At 43.8% G+C, this 20,275-nt stretch overlaps 1 protein-coding gene across 1 annotated transcript in view; it reads right to left on the bottom strand.

The window, feature by feature from the left end:
- The window catches only part of LOC136633510 (scavenger receptor cysteine-rich type 1 protein M130-like), a 204,910-nt gene that overhangs the window by 38,802 nt on the left and 145,833 nt on the right, over nucleotides 1-20,275 (bottom strand). Inside the window, exons 11-13 of the mRNA XM_066609271.1 lie at nucleotides 9,495-9,548; nucleotides 8,003-8,317; nucleotides 7,584-7,628 (exon numbers count right to left, since the gene is read on the bottom strand). Coding sequence (XP_066465368.1) covers nucleotides 7,584-7,628; nucleotides 8,003-8,317; nucleotides 9,495-9,548 — 414 coding nt within the window. The remainder of the gene's footprint in view (nucleotides 1-7,583; nucleotides 7,629-8,002; nucleotides 8,318-9,494; nucleotides 9,549-20,275) is intronic.

Genomic DNA, 20,275 nt, shown 5'->3' with positions numbered 1-20,275 from the left:
TGCTACAGATATGTTACAGGGGTCTGCCCATGCTTCTGCTACAGAAATGTTACAGGGGTCTGCCTATACTTCTGCTACAGATATGTTACTGGGGTCTGCCTATACTTTTACTACAGAAATGTTACTGGGGTCCGCCTATACCTTTGGTACAGAAATGTTACTGGGGTCCATCTATACTTTTACTACAGGAATGTTACTGGGGTCTGCCTATACTTTTACTGCAGAAATGTTACAGGGGTCTGCCTATACTTCTGCTACATAAATGTTACTGGGGTCCACCTATACCTTTGTGACAGAAATGTTACTGGGATCTACCTATACTTCTGCTACAGTAATGTTCCTGGGGTCCGCCTATACCTTTGCTACAGGAATGTTACAGGGGTCTGTCTATACTATGGGTGCACTAAGTCTTCCCTTTGCTGTGTTTTACCTAGCTGGCACAAATACACTGACTGACTATGGCAGAAATGTGAGCCGAGGCCAAGGTCCTTGGCGGGGTGAAACTCTCCTATGGTTGGGCACTCTGATTTCTTCCTGTGTAACACCATCTTTGTGCACTGACAGCATAGGCGAGCCCAAGGAACTCAAAGACTTCCCCTTGCATTGTTGAGCTATCTGTGTGGGGACGCATGAATTTTCCATTTCTATGTAACTCAGGGCCCCTTGGGTCACACAAGGTGTTTGCTGGGACCAAGCCTAACCCAGGACCTGCTCACATACTGCCCACACAGACTATAGCGGGTCCTGGTCATGGTTTATTGGCCTTGTAATGCCACCTCCTCCTCCTGCTTAGGGTCATGGCATCAGCACTGGGCAACATGTATTTTCTCTCGTGTTACCACAGTTATCTGAGACACAGGTTTGGGCCAAAGAAGAGGAGCGTTACTGCATTAATGAGACTTCACTGCTGTACTAGCATCGGAGCCCGCTCTATGCCCACGATTGCTGAGGGTGTGTGCAGAGGCCTATGTCCTCGGCGGAGTGAAAGTCTGCGATGTTTGGGAACTGTAATTTCTTCAGGTTTATTACTGTCTTTGGGTTCCTTTGGCTCGTTTATGCTGTGGGTGCACAAAGACTTCCCATAGCGGTGTTTTACCTGTCTGGCAGAAATACACTGACTGACTTGGGTAGGGTGCAGAGTGCAGATGGCTTTCCCCTTGCCGTGTCGATTGAGGTATCCGACACCTAAACAGAATGAATAGTGTGTGGACACATGGATTTTCCCATTGCTATGTAACTCACGGCACCTTGGGTAATAAAAGGTGTATGCTGGGACCAAGCCTGACCCAGGGCCCGCTCACATACTTCCCACACAGACTATAGCGGGCCTTTGTCATGGCTCCTTGGCCTTGTAATGCCACCTCCTCCTCCTGCTTGGGGTCAGGGGATCAGCACTGGGCAACATGTATTTTCTCTCATGTTACCACAGTTATCTGAGACACTGGTTTGGGCCAAAGAAGAGGAGCGTTACTGCATTAATGAGACGTTCACTGCTGTACTAGCATCGGAGTCCGCATTATGCCCGCAATTGCTGAGGGTGTGGGCAAGGCCTATATCCTAGGGGAAATGCAACTGCGTCAGGTTGGGCCTGTGGAACTTCTTCCTGGTTAATCCAGTCTTTGGAGTAGTGAAAGCTACCGCAACTAATTAAATGAGACGTTCACAGCTTTACTAGCATTGAAGTCTGCTTTATGCCCATGATTGCTGAGGATGTGGGCAGAGGCCGAGGTCCTCGGCGGAGTGAAAGTCTGCCATGTTTGGGCACTGTAATTGCTTCATGTTTAATACTTTCCTTGGGTTCTTTTGGCTCACCTATGCTGTGAGTGCACAAAGACTTCCCTGTCTGGCACAAATACACTGACTGGCTAGGGTAGAAATGCGGTCTGAGGTCCTTGGCGGGGTGAAACTCTGCCATGTTTGGGCACTCTGATTTCTTCTTGTATAATACCATCTTTGTGCACCGACAGCATGGGCAAGCCCAAGGAACTCAAAGACTTTCCATTGCGGTGTTGAGCTATATAACATCTACACAGAATGAATTGTGTGGGGACACATGGATTTCCCATTGCTATGCAACTCGCGGCACCTTGGGTCACACAAGATGGAGGCTGGGACCGATCCTGACCCTCACGAGCTTTCCACACAGAGTATTGCTGCATTGTGGAGATGTGTAGAAGTGCTGGCACCTGTGTCCCCTTTATGCCCAGGTTTGCAGCTCCTGACAATTTTGATACGGAGGAGGCACAGGATTGGAATGATGATCGTACCTCAATTTATCATCAATTCTCAACAGCATTGTGGGCTATCGCCCCGCCCCTTTTAAAGGGGGTCGCTACTTGGCACTGCCAACCCTCTGCAGTGTGTGCCTCCGGTTCCTCCTCATCCAGTACGCGCTTATAAATAGACATGAGGGTGGTGTGGCTATGAAGCAAGCGTGTGGCATGAGGGCAGCTGAACGCTGTGCAGGGACACTTTTGTGTGCGCTGTGGACGCAGGGTCGTGCAGGGGGTTGGACAGCATGTAACCCAGGAGAAGAGGCAGAGGTGTAACCAGCTGGCAATGATTGCCCTTGGTTGCAGGCAGTGTGGTGCTTAGCTAAGGTGTGCCTTGCTAATGAGGGTTTGTCCGAAGTAAAAATTGTTAGGGGGGTTGAGGTGATGCCAGACTCTTGCCCCCATTTTGGCTTAATAGTGGAACCTGAGAGCCTGAGATGCAGCCATGCATGCTGCCCCTGCCCATCCCTATCTAGTTCTGTGGTGTTTCCATGACTTTCTGAGGTTTTCCAGAGTTTCACAAGTCATGACCTATGCGGAGCATCGGTCCCATTCAAAAATGCTCGAGTCGCCCATTGACTTCAATGGTGTTGGTTACTCAAAATGAGCTCTCGGGCATTGCGGAAAATTCGACTCGAGCAACGAGCACCCGAGCATTTTGGTGCTCGCTAATCTCTATTTATAACATTATAGCACTCACCTCAATGTTTTTCAACTGATCTCACAGTTTATTCTGTGTATCTGTATGTACTGGTGCACTTTCAAATGGGGGGGTGACGGGGCAAACTTGACCGCATGGATGGATGAGAGTTAATGACCTGTGTGCAGGCTGTGCTGAATGTAAAATGTATGATGCAGGTATTGACTGGGTATAAAAGTGTTCCTCCCCTCTCTGCATAAGATTTTGCTTGTTTGTGATGTGGATGGGCAGCCTGTAACGTTCAAATGAAAGTATGAAGAAACACGCAAATGACCAGTATCGAAGGGGTGGAGCTAGATGATGTAAAAGTACGTAATGGGTCATCCCGCTCTTGTCCACAAAGGAAGGGGTGAGAATATTGAGCAGCCAGTAAGTTTTTTTTCTTCTCAAATTTGACGAGACATTGCAGGCAGGATCAGGCACCCCCTGTGATGGTATGTTTGAAACCAAGATAAATAGCCCTGGGTCGAACAGTATCCCTTTAGTTTCCCACAAGGGATGTTGGAGATTTGTGGGAGATTTGGTTCCAATGAGGTTTAGCGCTAGATATGTCCTCCAGCAAACATCTTTCTTTCCAGTCAAGAAAAGACACAAAGAGGTGTCCATGTGGACACCTACCGCATGGTCCATGACCTCTGCGAGGGGAACAAGGTTACGGTTCTGGACTACCCCCCCCATGATATCCAGAGCATATGGACACAAATAAAACCCAAGCACTTAATCTCTGTGTTGTCAGATCCAGCCCTCTTCGTGCCTCATAGCATCTTTTTTCAATGTTGTACTACTTTGAACACGGCTACTCTTCTTCCAATTGAGTATCCTGGTTCAAAGGGGGGAGGGGGAGGCATAGGTGATCTAGGTATTGCAACAAGATTCTGATCTATTTGAAATAGAATATCAGCATGATTGTCTAGCATTGATGCAACAAGAAAATTTAAGTTTTAAAATGTTACTGAAACTCCCTGTTAACAATGCATATTTTGAGTTTTTTGTAGATGGTACCAGGGTGAAGATTGACGACTCTATACAGGATATGCAGTGGTCACACAGCAAGATGTCCTAAAAGCAGAAGCTCTGCCTCCGCATGTCTCAGCACAAGAAGCGGAACTGAAGGCCCTCACTGAGGCAAGTAGAGTGACAGAAGGTAAGACGGCAAACATTTACACTGATTCCCAGGTATGCATTTGGCATAGCTCAAGTTTATTACAACCAATTAAGAATGATGCAGCGGTGCAGAGTCCCATGGAGGCCCTACTACTACCTGACAAAGTGGAGAGCTCACACCAATTCCTACACTGGAGAAGCAAGAGGCAATGCCATCGTGGAAAGCATAGCAAAGGCAGTGGCCCTCATGCCGTGGAAGAAAAGAAGACATTGACAAAAACTTTGGACATTGACTAAATTTTGGACATTGACAAAACTTTGAATATTGATAAAACCTGGACATTGATATGTTAAGGACTTTACAGTTACAAGTCAACAAAGAAGAAAAGGAAAAATGGACTAAAAAGGGAGCAACAGAACAGGTTGGCGTACGGCGAACAGTCAACAGAACTTGCCTACCACGGTCCCTGTGCCCCATGATGGCCCAACTGATGCATGGAAAGACGCACCTATCAAAGCAGCAATAATGTCGGTGCTTGAACGAGGATGGGTTGCTCCTGGGTTCTCTGTAGGTGCTGCATCATTTGTCCAATCTTGCATGATCTATGCCGTAGGCAACCGGGCAGAAGTAAAATTTGCCACATAACACTTGCCGGGGCAACTCTACCCATTTCAGGGATTGAAAATTGACTACATTCAGCTCCCACTTGTTGGGAAGTATGGATATGTGCTTGTTGTTGATGTCTTTTCCTGTTACCAAGGTTAATAAGCAGGTAACCACACAGAAGCTCATAAATGATGTAATCTACAGATACAGGGTACCGTATGTAGTGATTGAGTCAAACAAAGGTACACACTTCACAGGTGAAATAACGCAACACATCATGTCTAGAGATGAGCGAACGTACTCGTAATGAGTACTTACGCACCCGAGTACCGCTATTTTCGAGTACTTCTGTACTCGCGCGTAAAGATTCGGGGGGCGCCGGGGGGCGGGGAGAGGCGCGGCGGTGCGGGGGGTAGCAGCGGGGAACAGGGGGGAGCCCTCTCTCTCTCCCTCTCCCCCCCACTCCCCACCGCAACCCCCCGCGCCGCCACGGCGCCCCCCGAATTTTTTCGCCCGAGTACGGAAGTACTCGAAAATCGCGGTACTCGGGCGAAAAAGGGGCGGGGCCGAGCACGTTCGCTCATCTCTAATCATGTCTGCTTTGGGTATATCCCAGGCCTTTCACATACTCTACCATCCACAGAGTAGTGGGAAAGTAGATACAAAAGACAATGAAGGAAACGGGCAAATCTTGGATTGAGTGCCTTCCATTAGTTTTTTTTTTCAGGAGGATACATGCCACAGTAGCTGAGCTTGGGGAATGATTTTCTTGTTAATTTTGTCAGAGGTCTCTACAAGGAATTGTCAGTAACACATTCTGCAGTCTCTGCTTCTCTCCCAGGTATCACAGACGAAGGTCATGATCTGAAACCAGGTGAACGGGTATATGTGAAAAAGTTTGAGAGAGAAGGACTAGAAACCCGTTTTGAAGGTCCCTTACCAGGTGTTGCTCACCACCCCAACTGCAGTCAAGCTCAAAGGAAAGCCCACTTGGATCCATGCCTCGCACTGCAAAAAGGCCCTGAGTCCTGGAGCACAGAACTCATGATCCTGCATTTCCTTTACATGCTATGGGCAGAGTGGGGGACCTGGAGGGAAGTGGCTGTCACATGTTCATCGGCAGGAAAGGAGGGAAACTAGAACCCCTGGTCCGGAGAATATGAAGGGGAAGTGACATTGTGGTACAATTCCTCTAACACACACATAGCCACATACACTTTTGACTACTGTACACTAGTCCCCTGTCTCGGGGATCAGAATAAATTAATACAATCAAATGTGCAATTTGAAGGCTACACTGAGGGTGAGAATACAACACTGCATCGTGCTAAGAGACAAGTTGACTCTCCAGGTGGTAGCTTTGATCCACATGTATACATAGATGCAATAGGAGTGCCAAGCGGGGTGCCAGATGAATTTAAGGCCAGAGATCAGGTTAAAGCAGGTTTTGAGTCCTTATTTGCTATTGTCCCTGCCAACAAGAATGTAGACTGGATAAATTACATTACGTTATAATCAGCAGAGGTTGGTAAACTACACCAGGAATGCTTTACAAGGGTTAGCAGACCAACTAGGGCCTACTGCATCCATGGCGTTCTAAAATAGAATGGCCCTGGATATGATTTTAGCAGAAAAAGGTGGAGTATGTAGGATGATTAGTAAAACTTGCTGCACCTACATTCCCGATAACACTGGACCTACAGGCAAAGTGACTGTCGCTATTAAAAAATTAACCAGTCTGTCAGAAGAACTTAAAAGGAATTCAAGGATTGAAGATCCCTGGGACCAGTATTTTTCATGGCTGAAGAGATGGCAGAAAGTCCTGATTCAAGTTGATATAATCTTGGGCATTGTTTTGTTAGTTATGCTGATTTCCTGTATGTGTATTATCCCTTTGATCAAAACGAGTATGAGTAAGGGACTGGATAATGTGACACTAACATTTCCCTTGTTTGAAAAAGATGAAGATCCAGTTCCGATAATGCCAACCAGTGTACGTTACCAAAGAATGGAGAGATCTATTGGTACTACGCCTGCCCCGGTCTCCTAAGATGAATTGTCAGTGGAATTCCCATTTACCCAGGGATAGTGCAGAAGACCATAGGTTCCAGCGAGGGCACACTCTGCAGGGTGTTAACTTTTACAGATAGAGGGTACGGATGCCTGGAAAATGAGCCCAGGGAATCCATGGCCTCCTTCTGAAGTGAGGTAGGGACCCCCCTCCCTCCTAGGAGTAGGGCCTTAAGGGCAGTAGGGAAACCCTGACGCAAGGGCAAGGCGGCCATATTGTTTTTAGGGGGGGTTTTGAGGGTATATGTATATATTGCCATATGTTTTAATGCTTTTATACCTGTATGCAAGTTCTATGCAATGCTAAAATGCAAAAAACTTAATATGTAGCCTTAAAAATCATATCAGATATGCCAAGGCTTTGCAAGGCTGAGAGAGATGTGTCCAGAAATTCAGAGATGATACAGAACCGGATACGAAGGCCGCGTGCTTGGCTGTTTTCCCAGAAGCGCCATATCAAGATAACAACTGTTAAACTACGTACTGTATATGACTAACACTGCCTCAGACGGAACTACAGACATCACATATATGGTTATTCGGTGGATTTGGGCCAATAAGAACCATTACACATTTCTAGTGACGTGACAAGGAGTATAAAGCCCAATGTAATCTGTAATAAAGTGTGCAGTTATTTCCCCGTGTGAGGAACTATACCAGACCCCCGTGTGTGCTGTTTCTTCTTTACCGCCGGCAACGGGGCATTGGGGTGGGCCTGATTGGTGTTGTACGCGGAATTTCCCTGACATAACCATCTAGTCATTTTTGTGCCATAATGTTTAGTATCACTTGGTATTGTATCTTAGTCACTGTCTCATCATAATCTTACCTGTTGTTGGTGTCAGGACAGTAGGAGTAAAATTGTCATCAGGACCTGTAAGTGACAGAACTAGAAGTAATTGTCAAAGTACAAATACATTTCCTATTCAGCAGATTCATTTGTTATTGACCCAAATAACCTCTTTACATTCTGATCCTTCTTTATGTAACATTGAGATCAACCCCCTCAGTTTGACCCCCTGACCTTGACCAGTTTTAATGGGTCATTTTTAGGTGTGAATATATGACAACTTCTGACCATAATTTATGTGTAGTATATATCAGATGTATAATAATGTATTCCTTGATTATCTGTAGAAGCCAACTTATCATCTACAAAGTATTAATGACAGACCATAAAGACCAAATCTAATACATCGTTATTTACATGATACATTTAGAATAAGACATATTAAGACTTGCCAATACCAAGACATATGACTCCTGCATCCTCCTTATGGATACAATCACTTTTATTCCAGCGTTTAGCCCAACAATCCTGTAGAGTTCGCTCATATCCTTTACATTGCACCTCACTCAGCCATATTGGACCTGATCCTTTTTCATGCATGGCCTCTGTAGTGGCATTCAAAGCGGAGCCGCATCCTATCTGTCTACAGACAACTTCTGCATCCTTGATATCCCACTCATCATCACAGACTGTCCCCCATTCTCCTTGGAAGAACACTTCTACTCTTCCGGAGCAGTTGTTTTCTCCTCCACTGAGATGAATCCTGTCATTATCTAGTAACATAAAATGATGAAGTGAAGTAATAGGATGTTATAAAGGTAAATAGACTTTACACACACACACACACACACACACACACACACACAAGAATCCACCTCATCATAATATTCAGTCAAGTTCTAAAATGAAATAGATAGTCTCAAATCATCTATCAACACTACTGCAGGGTTGCTAGCCGGAAGGCTTCTTTTTCCTAGTCAATTTTTCCAATGTGTTCTTAAAAACAAATGTTATCTGTGTTTTTTGGATAATCATAATGAATGATGAAGATAAGGAATACATTTTTATAGGTCACATTCTGATAGGAACTCATTACAAGCATTTACTGTGAACTGTAGAATGCTTATAATACAGTCTAAATAACCTGCTCAAGTACTAGCAGACTAAAAAAAAAAGTCATGGACGCACCTAATAATTTTAAAGGATGCTGGAAAAAAGTGCCCTTTTTTTAAGAACTAGTGATTGGCACTCAGATAGATCTGACTTGCTCACAATTATCGTAATTTGCCAGTATTTAATGTAAATTTTCACCTAACGTATAAAGCCTTTTTAAAAGTTTGCAGTCGATTAAAAATGTTAAAACACTGGGCCATACTCCAGATCCTTGAGGGATGGGGCATTTATACAAGGCAATTCCTCTAAACTGTCCATCAGCTAGAATTTGTGAGCAAATTTGACAAAAAGTGTTAACCCTCTCTGGAGTGACATTATAGAGGAATAAAGAAGTACACATTAAGCTCCATGGGCTATTCATATAACACATGGATATACTCAGTCCTGCAGAAAAAAGAGACACACTCTGTAACCACAATGCACTTTGCCTTCTTAATGGGGATCCTAAATGGGGAGAATAGTTCCCCTCTGTCTCTGTAATAGGGTTCATTAAACATTTCAACATGAATAATGCTGAAATTATACCCAACTATCAATATGAGCATCAATTGCTTAAAATTCTGATTTAGGAAGTTTTTCTAAAAGATTTAAATAGAAACTATCTATTCCTTATCTCTATGTGTGACACAATTGAACTCTTTCCTCTAAAGTTATATTACAATCAAAGAGTTAGAAGGGCAAAGAGAAAATGACCTGCTGTGAATTTTCTCTCTTCTGATATGCTATTGATGAGCTTGTATGATGTGAATAATTATACAGTTATATATTGGTACTAACCTGAACAAGGCCGGGCTGTTGGGCAGCTCTGAATTGATGTTCTGCTTCTCTCACCTGAACATCATAGACAGAAGTGAGAAAATATGTTATAAGAACTAATTATGTGTAATATGCAGATTTAATGACAAATGTTCAAAACGAAAAAAGAAAAATAATAAACAAAAACTTTAAATAAATTAAAAGGGAAAATGAAGTAAGAGGGTCATCATGAAATGCAGAGTCTCCATTAGGATGGTTGGAAGGTGAATAGTGTAATAACTGAGCAGCACGGTAAGGGTGCCTTCTAGAGATGAGAGAGCATACTCGATAAGGCTAACTACTCGAGCGAGTAGTACCTTATTCGAGTACCTGCGCGCTCGTCTCTAAAGATTTGGCTGCCGGCGCGGGTGAGAGGTGAGTTGCGGTGGTGAGCAGGTGGGAGCGCGGGGGAGAGAGGGAGAGATCTCCCCTCCGATCTTCCCCGCTCTCCCCCGCCCCCTGCCGACACCCGAATCTTTAGAGACGAGCGGGCAAGTACTCGAATAAGGCACTACTCGCTCGAGTAGTTAGCCTTATCGAGTATGCTCGCTCATCTCTAGTGCCTTCACATTTGCCAGAAAATCATGCATTTTTTGAGTGCTGTGAGAGGGAGTGAAAAGCAGAATTATGAAACCAATGATTTTCAATAGTTTTATTTTCATTTGCAAAGTTTTCACTCATGCAATGTTGCGTAAAAAAGAAACAGCAGCATGTCCTATCAAATTTGTTAACTTGTCAACTGACCCATTGGTAGCTGAAGCATTCAGGACTTTACAGGTCCAGCAGGGCTGATCAACCCTACTAGATGTGGTGGTGACGGGTGTAAGATATAAATACCCTACTAATTCTGATTGGCCACATACAGAGAAGCCCTGGCATACTTTGTCTGATTGTATGTAGAGAACTAAGGAAGAAATAATAAAACATGCGTTAGCAAGGAATGAGCAAAGTGATTTGATGGGAAGAGTGTTGCCTGCGTGTGTTAGGAATAAAAATGATCAAAACTGCTTCCGCAGTGTATAAAGAAATAATCATGCCTGTAATGATACATCAGACTGGTCGTCAATTAACTGAGGTGCTGGAAGCGGTAAGGCAGTTGGGAGATTTGGGAGACTTGTGTCTGGTTCGTAATGAGGATGGATCACAGCAAGATAAAAATCCAAATTGTAATAGAAGGACTCATGTGAAAGAAAATGGAGTAAACAGGAGAAATATGTTCATAGCTTTATTAAAAGCTGGGATACCACAGGAGAAAATAGGTGGGATTCGTACAGATGAGATGTGGAAACTCTATCTGAAAGAGGGATTATATGATCCTGGGGAAAAATCTGGGGAAAAAGTACCTGATAGACCTCCAAATGCTCCAATGTGGGGAGATTATAGTCTTTTGTTTAATGTGCTAATAGTCTCACTGTGTTTTAATTTTTTCTTTTCCTCTACAAGATAACAGGTGATGAGAAATATTCTGGCAAGGATCTATTGGCTGAGATCTTTGTCTTTGAAAAATAAATGTTTTTCCTTTTTCTAATATGTATTGTTTTACAGAGTAGGCCCCAAGACTGTCTGGGGGAAGGGCGAGGAACTAGAGATGAGCAAGTATACTTGCTAAGGCTAACTACTCGAGCGAGTAGTGCCTTAGTCGAGTATCTGCCCGCTCGCCTCTAAAGATTCGGGTGCTGGCGGGGGACGGGGGTCGGCGGGGGAGAGCGGGGAGGAATGGAGGGGAGATCTCTCTCCCTCTCCTCCCCCCCCCCCGCTTCCCCCTGCTCACCACCGCAAATCACCTGTCACCCGCACCTGCAGCCGAATCTTTAGAGATGAGCGGGCAGGTACTCGAATAAGGCACTACTCGCCTTATCGAGTAGTGCCTTATCGAGCATGCTCGCTCATCTCTAGTGCCTTCACATTTGCCAGAAAATTGTGCTTATTTGAGCGTTGTGAGAGGGAGTGAAAAGCAGAATTATGTCTGTTTGTAGTAATACAAGAGCAGAATCTTGGTCACTCATTGACATGTGATATTGTGCTACAATAGATAGTGTTCGTTTTGCTTTTGTAAAAAAAAAAAAAGACCTAAATTCAAAAAAGATTTTTTTTTTTGTATTTTATTTTTTTAAAGCTCCAGTGCATATTAATTTTTGAAGAAGTCATATGTGTTGAAACAATTGACACTGTATTTCTTATACATATTAGCTGCAGAAAGACCCTTGTTTAATGTTTGCTTGTCCCTGTCCATGTTAAATGTTTGTGGATCCTGGTAATAGGTTTGCACCTACACCTGAGACAATGCAGTGTGTAAGATCTCATTTACACTTAAAGATAATCACTCAAAACGCGCTTAAACGATAGTATGAATAACAGTTTTGAGCGATCATCTTTGCATACTTTATAGTAGTTAATTAGCAACTATAGAGCTATGCAGACACAGCTGCGGCCCCTAATAGAGCAATACAGCCCTTTTGCATAAGCAAACAGCTGTATTCTTCTCAGTGCTGACTGCCAGTGTCCCCGCTGTGAATTCACAGCAGGACACAGGCAGAGAGAATCTTATCAGCGCAGCCGGCTGATAACAGCTGATCCCTCAATTCTAGCAAGCTAGAATTCAGTGATCAACGACTCGTGCATGAAAACTGTACGATGTTCCTGCATTTAGACAGAACGAGAATCGCTCAAAAGAGGGTTTTGAACAATTTTGGAGCGATTCTTGCTGTGTTTAAAAGGGACTTAATACAAATGCATAAGGTGTACGGTTCTTTGTGTAGTGTTAAGAAAATTGTAGATCAATGTATCAGTTAATTGTTCTTTTATTGCATTGTAGACTAGAAAGATATAGCATGGTACTAGTATAAAGTGGTGAAGGGGTTAAACGAAACCCTTCTATAGCAGTGTATGTTTTCTGATGAGACAGACGAGATAAGACAGTCTCCTAGACCACCCATGTATGTATGTTTACAGATGGGGCACACAGGAAATAGGATAGACTTCTAGATATGCCTTGCATTCCTTTTCTCTGAATTCATAATGGTTTTATTGTATGTTATAGTTACACCTTAAGAGGTGTAACTTATGTTAATCATTTTTGGTTTTAGCCTATCATGTATTCTTATTAATCTTGGAAGTATATACTTTTGCTGTGATGTCATTTATGGTACATAAGCTCTGAACACCTTAGAATAAATTAGAAATCATCTGATACCGCACAGGCTAGTGTGATATGTATTTCTCCTGGGTCCAGACTTCTGCACGAGATCTGGGAGAGTCTTCTCTTTGACAAACACATAAATTCTCCTTACATTTTTGGTCCTTCGAGCCGGAAAGACTCACTGCAGATGGAGAGGACAGCCTGGCTGTGAAAAGGTGGGTCTGAAGTACTCTCTGACTATTAAAAGACCTCTGTCTTGCTTAGACGTCATTAGAGGCCAGTCGGGCATCCTGTCTGAAACAGTGACGTTTTTCTGAACTAGCCTGAGAATTTAGAAGCCTCGCAGATAACGTGTAGTAAGTATAACAATGTTTAAACTTTTCTTCTCTCTCTTCTTCTTCTGTATACTTTAGTGTTAGTAAAATTTACAATGTGTATTGTAAATGAGAAGCAAGTATAGATGAATGGGTTGTCAAGGGACAATAGCAGTAGTCTATGTGAAATGTGTAAGGTAAATGAGAAGTATAGATGAATGGGTTGCCGAGGGGCAATAGCAGTAGTCTATGTGAGACCATAGCAATTGTGAGAAGGCTACAGGAAATAATTACTCCATGCGCATGTAAAAAGAAGCGGTTAGATGATGTCATGGGACAAAGGGGTGTCCAGGAACTTTACTTCTTATCTTTCTATTACTTTTTCTTTGATATTGTGTTGTAGAGTTACTAAGAATATAAAAAGGGCGGCCGCCTACTAACATAATGTAATATTTGTATTGTTGTCTTATACTGCATGAAGCCAATGTGTGAGTGATTGAGATAAGCGGATCCAATACGTGGGCACTGACCTCTAGGACACATTAAGGACCAACCTCGCTGTGCAGGTTGTTTTCGGACAAGCCCCTTATTGTGTTCAATGTTCACAGGCCCTATTCGGTAAAGCAAAAAGGAGCCTTCGTGTATATAGCGAAGCACTGATTCTGGTAAGGTACCTTTGCGATTTCACTACATATTTTAATGGCCAGAGGCTTGTTTTATGTTGTTTGTCTTGTAAATCGACGTCAAGAACATAATTACTAACAAGGGGAAATATAAACTGTAAGGCATCCTCCTGTGCATGTCTCTGTTGTTGTTGCCAATGACAGGAAGCCCTTCAAGGGGATAAGAAGTACATGCACAAGTTAGATCCTGACTATGTCAAATATTGTGACATAAGTGGGAAAAAATATGGATTTAAAAAAAAAATAATAAATTAAAAGCTCCTAGTTGTAAAGAATTATGTGATAAAATACAGACAAAATCAGCTAAAAGATCAGCAGAAATACGGATTATCCGCTGCTGAAGTCTGGTTAAAAGAAGCCCCAAACTGTCACGCCCATATAAAAATAGACCCTCGACAGTTTGCTGAACAATTCAAAGGGTTAATGAGGAGTTACAATTGAATGAAAAATAGAGAGAGCAGATAGAAGAATTCTAGGGCCAGATTGGAGTTCTGTAGAAGGAAATTAGAATGGTAGGGGAGGAGATGGTAGACGCCTTCCATAGGATAATCAGGGGGAGAGAGATGATCCTAATGCTGCATATAATCAGTCATTAAAGAATACGTTTGTAAGTAGAGTAAAGAAGGGAATAGGAGGTTATATAATATGGTACATGGTTACCCTTAGGATGGGATTAGAGATGAGCGAACGTGCTCGGCCATGCCCCTTTTTCGCCCGAATACCGGGATTTTCGAGTACTTCCGTACTCGGGCGAAAAAATTCGGGGGGCGCCGTGGGTGAGTGGGGGGTTGCAGCGGGGAGTGGGGGGGGAGAGGGAGAGAGAGAGGGCTCCCCCTGTTCCCCGCTGCTACCCCCCACTCACCCACGCCTCCCCCTGGCGACCCCGAGTACTTTTCACTCGAGTACTGAAGTACTCGAAAATGGCGGTACTCGATCGAGTAATTACTCGAAACGAGTACGTTCACTCATCTCTAGATGGGATCATTGCAGGATGTTTTGTAATATGCAAAACATGCAGAAAAGTTTTACAAAGAAAAGGGTGAGAAAGTGAGAGTTTTTATACGGGGAGAGGAATGTGATACGATGGTTCAAGAAAGTCAGAGAGGTCATTGGACAGCGAGAGGATGTGAAAGTAGAGGCAGAGGAAGAAGCAGAGGTGGGATGCAACTCAGGGATTTAAATGTGTGTTTGAATTATGGGAAATCTGGTGATTTTGCCCGAGAATGCCCTGAGAAACAATGTTCTCAGGCACCTTGGGGAAAAAGGACTAGGAGGGGTGGATGTACAACACTTGGAGGATCTCTTGGCAATTTCTACTGCCTGAGATAGATCTCCAGGTGAATGGGCGGATGATTACTTTCCTGGTAGGCTCAGGAGCCACCAGGGCATTAATACATCCCAATATGTACCCAATGTAAAATGTAGTAATAATCATATCATGGTAAGAGGGGTTAATGGCCGGACCCACAGGGAATCTCTCTCTGAACCAGTTATAACAGACCTAGAGACAAATAAGCCTGTGAAATGTCATATGATATAGTCTTGAATATGTCTAGTAAAATTATTGAGATGAGATATTATGATAAAATTAGGTATACCTTCACCAGAGTACCTCAGGGCTGCTGTGAATCTCCAACAATATTCTGCCAAGGCTATGTCAGCACACTTAGCCCAGTTCCAGCCTCCTAGAGGTAGTCAGCTACTACTGTATGTTGGTAGCCAGCAGCAGACAGTGGAGAGAATTGTGTGTGTGTGTGTGTGGGGGGGGGGGGGGGGACAGTCGCACCCTTGAGGTTTCTTTATGAGTAAGGCCACAAAGTAAACAGGAAGAAACTCCAATACTGTCAGCAAGCGGTTAAATATTTGGGGTATAACCTGTCAGATGAAGGTAGGCAAGCAATTCTGGAGGTCCCAAGACTACTAGCAAATGATGTCCTTTTTGGGACTGAGAAACGTCTGCAGAGCTTGGATCCCAAATTCTGCTTCTCTGACAGCGCTTCGTACCTGACTCATCTATGATGAACCTCTGGCTGCAGCTGACAGGATCCAGTGGGATGCGCCCTCTGAGGAAGCCTTTGTCAGGTTAAAACAGACTCTGGTGGGCACATCAGTCTTGGGGGCTGCTGAACTACAGCAAGCCCTTTGTGCTAACTGTTGACTCAGGGGAAGGATATATGACCTCTGTGTTAACTCAGGAACACGGTGGGAAACAGACTGCTGGCATACTAATCTTGCAGACTAGATCCAGTGGCCGAGTGCTCCCACCCTGTGTAAAAACGGTCGTAGCGGCAGCTGAAGCAGTCAGACCCTCTGCCACTATAGTGCTGTTCCCCCCACTCACACTGAAGGTACCGCACACAGTTAGTTATACTCATATCTAAGTCCTTGTAGACATCCCCCTGCATGACACTACTGCTCTCACAGCCACACCTGACAACTGAGGGATGTACTACGCTCCATCCATCTACCTTACTGCCTATTTCTTCAGACGTTCCTCCATATAACTGTCTAGTAGAGATGGCACATAAGGTCTGCAGGATGTATCTCTTGTACATGCTGAATACACTCTTTGTAGATAGGTTGTATATGTCCGCAAAAGAAGAAAAAAAAAAAAAAAACTATCTTACCTAAATTGTTCTTCAGATGTGCAGCAGTTTTGAGCCATGGCCTGTGTCATGTCTCAACAGGGGGGATGGTAGCACTCATATGGAAAGTATTCACAGCCTATGGGTTTACAAACTACTCTAAAAAATTTTTTTTTGTCTTGTATTATTTGTGCTAAACACAATGCAGAAGGGAGTATAAGACCAAGGAGGGGCGCCGTCCTACACCTCAGTATCCCTTCCAACACATTGGTATGGACTACATAGAATTATACAAATGTGAAGGTAAGAAAAACTGCCCAGTTATCATGGATGCTTTAGCCAAGTGGATAGAAGTGTTTCCCACAGGTCAGCGGATGCAGCCACAGGGGCTAAAGCATTACTAAGGGAAGTAATACCAGGTGATTGGGTCCTCATCAAGGGATAAAGAAAAAGAACTGGAAGACCCCAAAGTGAGAAAGACCTTACTAGGTACCACTTGTATTTACCAGGTACTGCTGACCACTCTTACCGCAATAAGGATTGCTGAATGGCAGATCTAGATTCACCAATCTACCTGTAATAAGGTAACACAGGCAGAGCAGGGACAGTGTGCCGAGGGGGTCTGGTTTAAGCCCACTACAAAGGGGGGGCACATTAGGTGGTCTTCGTCTCAACCCGGTGAAGAAATCCACACCCCTTCCCTGAAGGCCTCTTCGGTAAGGACAAAAATGATAGGAATAGCATTTCTTTTTGGTGTATTGGTGAGTCTGGGGAACGCTATTGATGACAGCCCTGAAATTGTCAGAGGTCATCATCATATTACCCGATGCTACGCGATGGGGGATGCTGGGAGAGCGCGGAGTGTAACTTGTATAGAAGGAGTGACGAGCACCATACTGGTAGATCTGCTCCCTGACCTATTGACTGCAATCCCTGCTATCCGTCAAAAACTGCCCCCTGCAGTCATACTGATTCTGCCGTCACACGGCTAAATGTCTGACCATTGTCTATATGTATAGCATCCCTCACTCTCCACCTCGCCATACCCTGCCCATCTCCAGCCCCCTTACCTTCTGTATCCCCCCATTACTTGTAGTATGTAAGCTCGTTGGAGCAGGACCCTCGCCCCTATTGTTTCCATCAGCTGATTACTGTGTAACCGTGGTTCTGTAATGTTTGTAGTTTTTGTCTTTCTGTATTTCCCCTGTCTATGTAAGCGCTGCAGAATATATTGGCGCTATACAAATACAGATTATTATAGATATGTGTCAGATGAGGGACTTGTTGGCATTGCACACAAAGGAGTAAGGCAAGGAGTAAGGCGTGGCTAGCTGCTTGCCTAGCTTGATTGTACTATTAGCCAGGCCACGTCCCTGGCGGCCATCTTAGTGCTAGTCATGGCCTGCGGCCATTTTAGTACCTGCTGTAATACCTTCGGCCGCCGCCCAGATGCCATCTTGGCTTCTCACCTCCCATAGATGTACCTTTTACCTGGCATCCCAATACTTGCACTGATTGTAGTTCACAACACCAGTGATTAGTGCCTTCTCTGAATTGCATAGGAATAGTCAGAACCCTCCATCACTGTCCTCTGTGTGTTGATGATATGTTGTCTGTCTTAAGTGTGTGCTATAAGATAGGCTCAGGGTGATACTGCGGGATATTTAGTCGTAGCGAGGAATATGTATGGCCTACTTCAGATAAGTGTCAGGTAGTGAGGGGGCAGGTTGCTATGGGTGACGGTAGTGCTGACAAGGATCAGGGATAGTAGGTAGCAGGACAGAAGGAATGATTACATGATGCAGATAGTCCTGGGATGAGACAGTGGAGGAATGAAAGTTTACAGTTGTATTAAATGAAGATGACAGACAATGGCTTGAGTGCTGGCTCTGTGTGGTGGGGTCAGCTCACAAATGGTTAAATCATCTGTTACATTGGAATGCTTGTCTCACCCTCACCCCCACCTTTCAGCTTTAGAGTTCAGTGAGAAGAAGGGAAGGGGGGGGGGGTGTGACTGACTCTAGCGATGCTCGCTTGCTTGATATGAATAGACCTGTAATGAAGATGATCAGGAATGAAGTTTAGTGTAAACCTGTGTGAATAGGGAACATACAGTCTTGCTGTTATTTGCGTACATGTCAGTTCTGTGATTGGTTTACAGTGAGTTTGATTGTTAAATGGTGTTTTCAATGTGATAATGTCATGTAAGAGAAAATAATAATTAAGTTGTTGATAATGTGAGAGCTGAGTGTTCCTATTAAGGGAAGAATATCCCAAGGATGCTGCAGCTAGCTGTAGGAGTCCAGACACAGTTAAAGCTTTGTTTATCTTACTCCATCACCTCTCCTTGATAAGAGAAATTCCAGAGGGGGGGTGTTTAGGTTGGAGGACCAAGCGACTCTGCAGATGATTGGAGTAGTAATAGTTGTGTGAATCTTTATGTTATGCAGTAAATATTGTGTATAGAGAATTGTATGTTAATAATAATAATTATATGAGATAGAAAGACTTGACCCCACGATAAAAGTTAATGATAAGTCTTCAAGCTATGATGAACTTAAAATGTGTGATTAGGCTTCTTAACTGTACCTACCCCCCCACAGATAAGTGATCCATGTTATACATTGAGTTTGCTGTTTCCACCTGTGGGCAGGGACCAAATACCTGCTGTTGTCTCTGATTCTGGGGTTATACTTGCTTCGCGCTACCTGGTAATGGGACCAAGGCAGACTACGGGAGACTGCCTGAGGGATACTGTGCAGAGAGGAGAATCGTAAAGGGCACGCTGTCTCTGGGATATGGCCTGAGCTACAGAGAGCACGCGCAGACGTGTGATGGTTGTGTGGTGACAGGGCCTAGAACAGGTGCCAGGTACAGGCTCCTAACGGGATTGTGCTTGGTACAACTGATAATGCCTGCGCACCTCATGACCTCCGAGGGCAACAGCAAGGGCCGTGTCCGGAGAACTAGGAACTCCTCTCCCAAAGGTTCCTCTGACCCATCGGGGTCCCAAGGGGGGTACCGGACGAGTATACGGCGAGAAATCAGATGGCTGCAGGGGGTTTGAGTCTCTTCTTGCATGGTGGGTAACAGTAAATAAAAAATGTAGACTGGATTAAATATATATTTTAACCAACAGAGATTTGTTAATTATACTAACCAATGCATTCAGGAGCCTAGCGGAACAACTAGGACATACCTTACTCATTGCATGGCAAAATAGAATGGCTCTTGTTATATGTTACTAGCAAAAAAAAGGAGGAGTTTGTAAAATGATTGGAAGATATTGTTGTACTATCATTCCTAATAACACGCCACCAGATGATACCTGAGCACTGGAAGGGTTAAATGCATAATAAAATGAACCAGCTGATAACTCTGGCATAGACGATCCATTCAGGGACTGGTTGAAAGCTTGTTCGGACACTGGTCACAAGTCATATACTCCACACTAGTCTCTGTCAGTATTTGCCTCCATTCTAGTACTCCGCAGTTGCTGCTGTATTCCATGTATTCGAGGACTGTTACAAAACCTTATTGACACTTCCATCACCAAAACTATGTTCCAAAATATACAAGATGACGAAGAACAAGATGGCTTACTGGGTCAGGTGACCACCTCTGTCTGACAAGTGATGGGTAAAAGTTCTATGAAGGAAGCACTATTTTACTTTGATGATTTTGAAGTGTGACATTTTGATTCCAGTGTGTCCTGATGGTACCGGAGGATTGCTCTAAATAACTGATTGACACTTCGATAAGTAAGATTTTATATCATGATGGACAATCATTTTTATATGAAGAAAGAAGCATCAATTGGATAATAATAAATCAAGGCCAAGCTTCTCTTGGAAGTGGGCCTAATTGTGGATATAATTGGGGGAAGAACTTTATATAGATATATATGCATCAATGAAATATTTTTTTATGAAATAATTACATACTTAGTCTTGAAGTGTGAACTTCTGTGGTAGAGTCATTTTATATGTGTATTTAATATTATACTGTGTTGATGTATTGATCTAAAGTGGGGTATGTTAAG

The sequence above is a fragment of the Eleutherodactylus coqui genome, chromosome 6 (genome assembly GCF_035609145.1).
Source record: "Eleutherodactylus coqui strain aEleCoq1 chromosome 6, aEleCoq1.hap1, whole genome shotgun sequence".
NCBI classification, from domain to species: Eukaryota; Metazoa; Chordata; class Amphibia; order Anura; family Eleutherodactylidae; genus Eleutherodactylus; species Eleutherodactylus coqui.
This window is presented reverse-complemented; position numbering and strand designations above follow the sequence as displayed.